Source organism: Spinacia oleracea, chromosome 4 (genome assembly GCF_020520425.1).
Source record: "Spinacia oleracea cultivar Varoflay chromosome 4, BTI_SOV_V1, whole genome shotgun sequence".
Classification (NCBI taxonomy): domain Eukaryota; kingdom Viridiplantae; phylum Streptophyta; class Magnoliopsida; order Caryophyllales; family Amaranthaceae; genus Spinacia; species Spinacia oleracea.
In genome coordinates, this window is record NC_079490.1 from 33,622,601 (window position 1) to 33,633,947 (window position 11,347).

The 11,347-nt window shown below is 45.5% G+C and overlaps 1 protein-coding gene across 1 annotated transcript; it reads right to left on the minus strand.

Moving 5' to 3' along the window:
• Positions 1-3,593: 3,593 nt before the first annotated feature.
• LOC130471450 (uncharacterized) lies at positions 3,594-5,887 on the minus strand. The gene is made up of 5 exons (XM_056841581.1): positions 5,516-5,887; positions 5,174-5,386; positions 4,699-4,984; positions 4,066-4,404; positions 3,594-3,694 (listed from the first exon to the last, which is right to left on the minus strand). Exons 1-5 carry the CDS (start codon positions 5,885-5,887, stop codon positions 3,594-3,596), a joined length of 1,311 nt encoding a protein of 436 aa, XP_056697559.1.
• Positions 5,888-11,347: the final 5,460 nt, after the last annotated feature.

An 11,347-nucleotide genomic window follows, 5' to 3' on the forward strand; every position in this document is an offset into this window, starting at 1 on the left:
GTCCAGGCCTGCTTCTTGGGCTTGGGCCATGGATTCGTTTGCCTATCTATCTTGACCTCCTTGGGCTTTACGGTGGCAACTATTAAGCCCACATCATTTGCCCCTCATGAGGGGTGAAAACGGACGTTAGTTTTCACAGCTCTTGGATTGTTCAATGAGGTGACGACGCGTGGCAGGGGTAATCATTTCTTACCCCTCTATAAATAAGTGACCATTTTGAGTGATTTTTCCCCTCATTTTTAGTGATCATTTGAGAGCCATAGGAGAAGGCGATTTCCGGCGTCTAACATCCACCAAGAGCCACTGTAGCGCCGCCACAATCTTCAAAGTCCTGTTCTTGCAGTTCTTCATCAAGTTTCTTCAAAAACTTTCTTCGATCTACCAGGTAATGCTTTCTTTGGAAAAATTTGTTTGTTGATTTTGATCCTTCCCAATTCTCTTTTCTTAATGATGTGAGGGCTACGTCAAACTGAGGGCGTCAACCTGCCCTTTTGACGTCTTCTCATTTCAAGTAATGCCCCTCGTCTTGAGCCAAGTCTTCAGCCCGTGCAGGGTATCATGGTGCGAATAGAAGATGATCCGGAATTCGAAGGGGAATCTTCTTCTCCCATGGAGGAGGACGTCCCCTCAAACGAGCGCGGGCGGGTACGTCAGGTGGAGAGGAAGGTCACCTCCACTCCAGCGAGATCTTCCCACTTCAGCCGTGGCTGACTTTCCTCACCGTCAAGGGTAGGGATTATGGGAGGTCTCTGAATCTGGGTTCTGAGTATAAGTTCCGCATGCTGGCTGGCATGGACTGCACCAGCTTTGGACTAGTGGAAGGGGAGTTTGCCGTGTACAGCTCCTTTCTGAAGCTCGGCATGAGATTCCCCCTTCACCCTTTTGTGGTGGAGTTGTTGGACGGCTTCAACATTGGTCTGAACCAAATGTCTCCCAACTCTTGGGCTGGTGTGTTTGGTTATATTGCCCGTTGTGAGCTTGAGGGTATTACTCCCTCCTTCCCAGCATTCTTGAGGATCGCCTCCATGTCTCAAGTTCCCAAAGCTGCCGCGGGTTGGCTGATTCTTACTTACAAGGGAGCTTATCGGACGGTGATGGGCAAGGCGTCCAAGTGGCATCACTGGAGAAAGAAGTGGGTGGTTATCAAAACCACCAACTTGGAGATGTGCGAGCGGATGAGACGTTGGACTCTTAAGCCCAACTTTGTTGGAAAAATCAGCTCTTTTCCTCCGGTCTCCGCCGCTCTCTGGAATCGGGTCTCATCTTTGTTCAAGGCCAAGCCACTCATAATTAAGGAAAAGACGGCTTACATACCCGAGGGGTGGTTACCTCATTTGGATCAACTGGCCGATCCCGTTTTCCTCTCGGCTGTGGGCTTGTGTCCGTATATGCCGAGAGGTAATGTATCTATACTTCATATCTTTCACTGTTTTATCAAAACTTTACTCATGTCTTTATTTGATTTTCAGACGAGGCCATAGAGAAGCTGGATGATGCATCCAAAGGCCGGGTGGATATGTCGTCCTGGCTGGCGAAGGTACTTGACGCCAGCACCTTTGAGGCTTTGCAGCGTCAGAAGGCGGCTGAACAAGCCGTCCCATAGCAGATGGTTCATCCCCCTGCTGAGGAGAAGAAGGTATTGTTCAAGCCTTCCTAAGTATGTGATTTCCTTTGATGTTTGCAACTTTTGTGTTTTTGTTTCTTCAGAGTTCGAGGAAGGCGGTCACGGACGCGGCACCTTCCTCCAAGCGCAGGGCTGGCGGCACAGGGAAACCCGTCTTCAAATCAACAGCTTTGAAGGCATCCAAGGTGTTTGCTGTCCCTCAGACTGCATCCGCTTCCCCTAGCTCTCGGAAAGCTGGAGCGGCGGTTGATCCTCTTGAGGGAATTGCTGAAGCCGTCCGCCGGAATATTCCTCTGAAGGCGGCGGAAAGGGCTAGGAATTCTGGGGGTAAGTTTTACTCCAACATCGTAACCACCTGCCGTTCCTCGTCTAGCAGTTCTATAGTCACTGCCAGAGATTCTAAGGCGGTTGTTTTTCCCATAGAAATACCCGACCCTCAGAAAGACATTGATGCTGAATTGGATCAGATCCCTTCTTCAGGCGGGTTTAACTCTCATGACCGGAGGAGGATAATGACTTTGATGCGCAATGCTATTCCTCCCAAGTATGCTGAGACCCTTCCTGAGGCGGCCGAGAATCAGCTTGCCGCCATGCAGTCCTCGGCACTGGATGTGAGTTTCATTATGCCTTCATTATTTCTATATTCTCGTTTTTATTTTGTTTTTTACTCTTGCTGTTTTGTGCAGATGTTTATCCTGCTGGACTCGCTAAAGAAGTGGCGCACTGCTTTGGTGCATGAAGAGGCTCGACACCGTCTTCTGGCCAGTCAGTGCGGCGATCAGCATTTCGCCGAGCTGGAGAAACTTCGTTTTGACAGGCAGGATGAGATTGACGCTGTGACCAAGTCCCTGACCTCCCAACGTGCTGAGAATGCGGGCCGCCTTAAAAAAATCGATCAGAACTTTTCTCAAATGGAGAACCTTTCTGAGAAGATTAAGGAGAAGGAAGCTAAGTTTTCTCGTCTTGAGACTCAGTTTAAGGAGTTGGAGGCCCAGTTAGAGGCGGCTCGCAAGGAGGTTGCCTCGTCAAAGAGTGTTCTCGACCAGTCGGTCATGCTAAGTGAGAAATCAACTCCAAGGGGCATGGATCTTGCATGGAATGCCGAATTTTCCAGTGAACGCCCCTTCAGTTGGTTTGAGAAGTTCCTCACCTATCAAATTGAGGTGGAGAAGGCTCAGAAGGAAGGACGCACTCCTCCTGAGTTTGTTCCCAGCGATGAAGATGAATGAGGGCTTCTAGGCGCCTTGTATTTATTTTGGGCTTGTTTTTGTGACGCCTTGCTTAGTGGCACCATGTGCATAATTTTGGAATTATGACTAATTTTTTTGGAATGACTAGGCGTCTTTAGAACGCTTTTTGCTCTTTAGCTTTTGTCATCTCTGTTTATTTGTGATTGATTCTATGATTATGGATGACGCCCCTAAATTGAGACGTCAAATGCTTTCCTTGGTATTTTTTGCCGAGGTCTTTATCTACTTTATATAGCTATTTGAGAAATGTGTGACCCCTGTGTTCTAGGTGATCAGCCTAGTGAGGGTGCTAATCTGGGCCACTTCTTAGGCCTTTAGACGACTAGTCTTTAATTCTTGAGAGAATGTTAGTTTGCACTTCTCTAAGAGATTTGGTAACATATTTGTCATAAAGGTTTCCCAGCAAGGCCGGCTTGTAGGGAATTTTTCATTTAATGTTAAAGCATGCTACATGGTGCGTCTATGGTTTGGACGTCTTTACAAAACATTTAATCAGGATAACATAAATGTTAATCTAGAAAAAGTACTTCTTGAGGTTATTTGCATTCCATGTACGCAAAATCGGACGCCCCATGTCTTGGATCCGGTATGTTCCGTCTCGAACCTCTTCGTAAATCTCATATGGACCTTCCCAAGTAGGAGTGAGTTTCCCTTGTTCATTGGCGCGTCCGACGTCTTCCATTTTTCTAAGCACAAAATCTCTGACTTTTAATATTCTTCTAGAGACCCTTATGTTGTACTCCCTCGTCATTCGGAGTTTGTATAGCTGTTGTCGCAGAGCCGCGTTTCCTCTTGTTTCTGGCAAGAAATCCAGGGCCGCCTTCATCATTTCCCAATTGGCATCTTCATTAAATAACATGACGCGCAGAGTTGGTTCACACATTTCAATGGGTAGGACGGCTTCAGCTCCAGAAGCTAACAAGAATGGTGTTTCTCTTGTGGAGTTTTTTACCGTGGTCCGTATAGACCATAAAACATTGGGTAACTCGTCGGCCCATAAGCCCTTCGCCTCATCAAGCTTCTTTTTCATCCCTTCAGAGATGATTTTGTTGAATGCTTCTACTTGTCCGTTAGCTTGGGGGAGTCCCACTGATGCAAAACATGCTGTGATACCATGGTCAGCCAACCAATCTTCCAATTTGGGCGTCTTGAATTGCGGCCCGTTGTCAAAGACAATAGACTGAGGCATGCCAAATCTTGTGATGATGTTTTTCCAGATGAATGCTCTTACATCTTGAGCCTTAGTGTTTTTCAAAGCTTCAGCTTCTACCCATTTGGTGAAATAGTCGACGGCAACTATCACATAACGCAATCCACCTGGTGCCGTCATATAGGGACCTAATAAGTCCATCCCCCATTTGGCAAATGGTATAGGGATGGTGATTGGTGTCAGTCTCTGTGCTGGCCGTCGAATTAGATGAGAAAATCGTTGACATTTAGCACACCACTTAACCAAGTCAAGAGCGTCTTCTTTGAGAGTGGGCCAATAGTATCCAGTTCTTAGGGCTTTTTCTGCCAGGGCCCTCCCTCCTATGTGAGACCTGCATAATCCCTGATGAAGATCTTCCAGTACTTAATGCCCCTTCTCGGGGGTTACGCAGCAAAGAAGAGGCCGCGAGAAATCTTTTTTGTACAGAGTCCCATTCCATATCTCGAACCAGGTACTTTTCCTTTGTAATCTTTCTGCCTGCTTGGGATCATCAGGGAGTACTCCATTCATTTTGAAATTAACAATATCATCCATCCAGGTGGCTGTTCGGTCTAGGATGTCTTTCCTCGAGGCGTCAATGCTTTTGAGCTGTTTTACTTCCCAAAACACATGACGTGGCGTATCGCAAGACGCTGAGCTTGCTAGTTTGGATAGAGCGTCTGCTTTGTTGTTTTCAGACCGGGGTATATGTTGTATCTCAAACTTAGACAACTGCTGAACTTCCTGGCGGACCTTTTCCAGATATTTTATCATGGCGTCATCCTTGGCCTCATATTCTCCTTTTACTTGACTGACGATTAACTGTGAGTTAGATAAAACCAGGACGTCTGCCGCCCCTGCTGCTTTGCTCATCTGAATTCCGCATATCAAGGCTTCGTATTCAGCTTCGTTGTCTGACGCCTGAAAGTTAAAACACATTGCATATTCATAGACATCCCCTTCTGGTGATTCGCAGATAATGCCGGCTCCCGACCCATTTTGGGTGGCAGAGCCGTCCACGTGAACTATCCACTGGGTTTTTTCATTCTTCAAATAGGGTGGCTTGATCAGCTCCGCAATGAAGTCAGCAAATGCCTGTCCCTTTATTGCCTTCCGCGGCTCATACGAAATATCAAAGGCATTAAGCTCAATTGCCCAGTTGAGCATTCTTCCGGAATCCTCCAGATTGGTAAATGGCCGCTTTAGAGGTTGATATGTGTACACTATCAGCCGATGAGCCAGGAAGTATGGACGAAACTTCTTACTAGCCAAGAACAGAGCGAAGCCAAAATTTTCAACAGTTGGATATTTGAGTTCGGCATTCTACAACATGTGGCTGACAAAGTAGACATGTAGTTGCGTCCCATCTCTTTCTGTAAGCAAGACGACACTTAGTGCGTACTCTAAGATGGCAAGGTACAGATACAGAACTTCTCCTGAGAGGGGGCTGACCAGCCGTGGCAGAGTGTACGGATGTTCTTTTAAACGGAGGAAGGCGGTCTCTGCCTGCGGCGTCCATTCAAACTGGGTCCCCTTTCTGATGGTACTGAAAAAGTAATGACACTTGTCTCCGGCTCTAGATAAAAATCGTCCCAAGGCGGCAAGACATCCAGTTAGGCGTTGCACATCTTTGACCGTCCTTGGCGACGTCATATTAATGACGGCCTGTACCTTGTCCGAATTTGCCTTAATGCCCCTTTCATCAGTCAAGAAGCCAAGGAACTTGCCAGAGGATACCCCGAATATGCACTTCTTTGGATTGAGTCTCATTTGGTATGTCCTGAGGGTCTCAAAGGTTTCTGGCAAATCGTCGAGGTGATCCATCTTTTGCTTGCTTTTTACAATCATATCATCGATATAGGCTTCTATATTCCTCCCCAATTGCTTCGCGAAAACCGTGTTCACCAACCGTTGGAAGGTGGCTGGGGCATTTTTTAAACCGAACGGCATTACTTTGTAGCAGTACAATCCTTGTTCCGTGACAAATGGCGTCTTCTCTTGATCTTCGGGCCACAAAGGGATCTGGTGAAATCCGGAGTAGGCGTCCATGAAGCTCATCATGGCATGCCCCGCCGTTGAGTCGACGAGTCGATCTATTTTTGGCAGTGGGAAACTGTCCTTGGGGCAGGCTCTGTTGAGATTGGTGTAATCGACACACATCCTCCATGTCCCATTGGGCTTGGGTACCAGTACTACATTAGCCACCTAGTCTGGGTACTGACATGGACGTATGAAGCCTGCGTCCATTAGCTTTTTAACCTCAGCAGCGGCGGCCAAATTTCTTGCTTCTCCATGATTCCTTTTCTTCTGGCGTACTGGCTTTATAGCGCTATCCACATTTAGCTTGTGCACGGCTACCGCCGGATCAATGCCTGGCATCTCCTCTACCGTGAAGGCAAATATTTTTTTGTATTCTCCGAGCAGTTGCACTAATGCTGTCGACATGGGGTCGTCAGGGGGAATCCCAATGGGGACCGTTCGATACGGGTCCGCTAAGTCCAGAATTATAGCATAGTGTGCTCCCACTGGCTCAGGTCATCTTTCTGCATTGCGCTATGTTGGTGTCTCTCGGGTTTTACGACGGTTTGTCAGAGGTTTAGCTTGCTTGTTTCCCTTCGGAGAGGCTCCCCAGGCCGGTGGCTCTAATGTCGATAAGTAACAATCCCTGGCCAGCTGTTGATTTCCATAGAGGAACCCAACGCGTCCGTTACTTCCTACGAATTTGACCAGTAGTAAATGAGGAACGATCACAGTTTTTAGGTCGTTGAGTGTTGGATGGCCAAGTATGATATTGAATGCGGTGAGGTTTGCTACTATTATAAACCGAATGACGCCTTCTTTGGTCACTGGGGGAACTCCAATGGAGGCCGGGAGTAAGATGGAGCCAATTGGACGAACGATGCTTCTTCCGAATCCTACCAAGGGCCCGAATACTTTTTCTATTGCTTCAGGATCGTGCTTCAATTTCTGCAGACAGTGCAGACTGATTATGTCGGACGAGCTCCCCGTGTCAACCAGTACTCTCTTCACTCTGAGATTAGCCACCTTAATCTCTAGAACCAGAGGGTCATCGTCATATGGTGCTGCCGCCCTTCTGTAATCGTGTTTGGAAATTTCTACAGAGGGTAGATTCATCTGTGCGGGGCAAAGATAAGATGGACCTGCTTGCCGTCCTTCCTTACATGGTTCTCCTGCAGCTATCCCCCCTGATATTACCATAACTCCTTTGTCTGAATACTTCTTGGTGGGGAGACTTGTTTCTTTGTCTGCGTCTTTTAAATGGATGTACTGGCGGAGGCGTCCTTCAGCCGCATGATCACTTAATATCTTTCTCAACATCCGACAGTTTTGGGTGTCGTGTCCTTCATCTTTGTGAAAAGCACAGAACGGGGCCTGTTGGCTGGAGGTGGCCAGTCGTCGGGTGGACGGTTCTATTCCCAGACTCAGTCCCTCAGCCAAGAGAATGTTTTCAAGGGCCGTGTTGAACATAAAGGAGCCTCTAGTTGACGACCTCCTTCGCTTTCTTTTCACCTCAGTGCTGCGGCCATTCTTTCTCAAGGTGACGCTCTCATGCTGCCTTCTAGGAATCTTGAGAGAGTGATGACCCTGAGTTTCATCATTCTTCTGCGAAGCTTGTCTCGTTCGTCTTCCTGGACGTTCTTCTTTTACATGCCGACTCTCCTTCTCCAGGGTGCGTCCTTTCGTGGGTGAGTCGAGATCTTCTGATAAAGGTTCCATCCTGCCATTATCATGCTCAGGGTTGGCTTCGTGGAGGGACCTAGTGATTTCTTTTTGAAGGACGTGCTGAAACCCTTCTTGCCATTCATCTGCAATATCTTGATGGGGATCATTCAACAAGTGCTGCACGGGCCTCACGGAGGCAGGCCGACTAGTTGCTGCTCACAATGATAATTGGACTTATTTTTAAACGTCCCTCCCCTGATAAGGAGTCCCATTTCTGAAGGAAATAATGCCCTTGGTCCAAGTATGCATTCTATGTTAAGTCTAATAAATGCGGTTCAGTATTAATTAACAAGTTAATAATTCAGTGAGATCAAGTGAGCTGAATGCCTAGCTAGAGGCCGCTTCAGTTCAAGTGGAATTAATGATATTAATCCACAGCTTACTCTTGACTGAACCCGTAGGGTCACACAAATAATACGTAAACGGATCAAGTATTTAAATGGCATTAAATACTCCATCTATGAATATTCGGAATCGACGGATCTTGGTTTCAGTGGGAGCTGAGATCGTCACAGGCAAGAAATGAATACTCCGGAAACGATGATATTACCGGAAACGGAAATATGGATCGTATCGGAAATATAAATATTATCCAAGTCGTAGATGTTGCCGGAAACGGAAACATGGTACGTATCGGAAAATATTATCGGAAATGGAAATATTACCAGAATCGGAAATATTGCCGGAAACGGAAATATGGTCAGAATCGGAAATATTATCGGAATCGGAAAATAATTCCGGAAACGGAAATATTAAATATTTGTTCGAAACGGAAATTAATTCCGGAATCGGAAATGTTAAATATTGTTCGTATCGGAAATGAATTCCGGAATCGGAAATTTAATCGGAAGCGTATCGTACGAATAAGCATCGGACGAGGCCTGCCGGACGAGGGCCCAGCACGAAGCCAGGCCATCGCCCAGCAAGCCAAGCGCGCCACACGAACAGCCAAGGCCACGCCAGGCCCAGCGCAAGGCCAGGCCCAGCAGGCCGTGGCAGCGCGCACAGCGCGCGCAGGAGCTACGTGGGCTTGTAGCTCGCGTAGGCCTCGCTGCGTGGGCTGCTCGCACGCACGCGCATGGGCGGCCCATCGTGGCTGCCGTGTGTGTGTGCGTAAGTGTTTGTGTTCATGCACGATTCCTAAAACGTGCAGAGTTCGGTTAATGATTAAATTCCTAATTCTATTTGATAAATTAATTAATTAGAGTTCTTGTAGGATTCTAGGTTTAATTAATTTGTATCTGAATAGGATTCCAATTTCCTTTCCATACCCCTATAAATATGTGGCTTGGGCTCACAATTTATAACGAGTTTTCAGAGTATTCAAAGTGAGTTTTTGAGAAAAAAAATTCAGTCACACATCTTGCTCAAAAGTGCCGAAAATTCTAGTACCTTAAGGACGATTCTAGTTGGTCAATCTTAAGGCGGATCCGGACGTGATGTGGACTATCTACGGAGGGACGACACTTGGAGTCCTAAAGACTTGTTCTTGTTCGGTTCGGGCGCAGCTAGGGAGGGCACGCAACAAAGAGTATGCATCTAAATTATGCTATATGATTATGTGTAAATAATATGTAATCCTGGGTTAATGGTTGTTTCCGCATGATTTATGTAATATCATATGTATCATAACCTAACAGTGGTATCACGAGCCCCTTATTATTTTCATAATCTAATTTGCATAAACATGGTTAAATATTACAAATTTGCAAGAATTAAAAGGGGTGATTAATTTTCGTAATTGTTAATTAATTGCAAATTGCGTTTATTTAATTATACGTACGCAGTTTTTCGGCAGTTTCTTCGTTACTCATCCAAATCGAGTGATTTTTGTGTCAATTCCGCATGTAAAAGGCATTCTAAAATTTTGACAAAAATAATATTTTTCTGCCGAACCCAGAATTCTCAAATTCGAAGCCTAACTATGACTTTTCGAACCTTTTTCGAATGCAAAATTTCGTAAATTTAAGATGTTAAATTAAATATTTGCGATTCTTGTTGATAAATCTTGAATTTTTGATTGACCTACTGTATATGTTTAAGAAGTTTGAATGCCTAGCCTTGTTAATTATGCAATCTAATTTGTAATTATGATTAATTTGTTGAAAATTAGAATAATTTAGAATTAATTTGATTTTCATAATTAATTATAATTTAATTAGAAACCTATGATTAAAAACCACCATAAAAATTGTAAATTTATGATAAATTTTAAATTTTTATGACCTAGACTTGAATCCATGTAAATCGGAAATCAATTGAATAATAAATTTTCGATTTTTCGCCCTAAAATTATGAAATTAATATTATTTATTAATTTGTCATTAATTTTAAATATAAATTTTAAATTTTTATGCGATTTGTTCATAAAACTTGCACGCACAAAGCAATGGACGCTTCGTGTTACCCTTAAGGGGTGTTGTATAGTGCGGGCATGCGACGACGAGCAAGGGAGCTCGTCGCCCGTGCGGCACGAATGCAATGAGCAAGGGCGTGGTGCACGAGCACAAGGCAGCAGCCCTGCCTTGTGTCGTGGGCCACGAGCTATGAACAAATGGGCATGGGCGAAAGGCAAGCCAAGGCAGTCGCGTGTGGGCAGCAAGCGAGCTGCGCCACAACGCGCGCTGCCTCGCGCAAGAGCGCGCAGCCTCGCGCGCAGCGAGCGCAAGCTCGCGTGCCACGAGCGCTGCGCCCAGCGTTGCTCGCGCGCCCAGCGAGCGATGTCGCGCGCACAGCGAGCGATGTCGCGCGCCCAGCGAGCGATGTCGCGCGCCCAGCGAGCGATGTCGCGCGCACAGCGAGCGATGTCGCGCGCCCAGCGAGCGATGGCTCGCGCGCACAGCGAGCGCTGGCGAGCGCGCACTGCGAGCGATGGCTCGCGTGCGACGAGCGCTGGCGCGCGCGCAGCAAGCACCACAGCATGCGATGGCTTGCGATGGAGATGCAGCAGCTATGCGACGAGCGCATGGGCTGCGCGCACATGGCCAGCGATGGCTGTGTGCGTGCGGCCCATGGACGTGCAATGCGTAGGGTGTTTGCGTTACGATTAGATCGTTTTGAATGTTTAATTTGAAAATTTCAGTTCACGTAATTTTAATTAATTTTAAAATTAATAATTTAAATTATTTTCTTGGATTTTAATTTTGAATATTGTAATTATAATAAATGTTATTTATTCTAATTATTTTACTAAAATTAAAATCATGAATTAATTTAAATACGACTGAAATTAAATTAAACTTTTTGGATTCAATTATAAATTTATATGAGCTTTAAATTTTAATTAAATTGTATGTTTCCGGTTAGACTAGAAATTCATTTTTATGTTTAAAATTAGTAAAGCATATGAATTTATTGGTTTAAGTGGGAGCGCTTTTTAGTCATAAACTCTTGATTAGGTCTACAAATCCTTAAGGTTAAAACAACTTGATTAGAATTAATAAGGACTGAATAATTGGTAGATTATTGGTGCCCTTGATTAATTGCTGCAAATATTTACGTGATGCATTATGTGTTTTACTAACCAGCTATGTGGGCCAT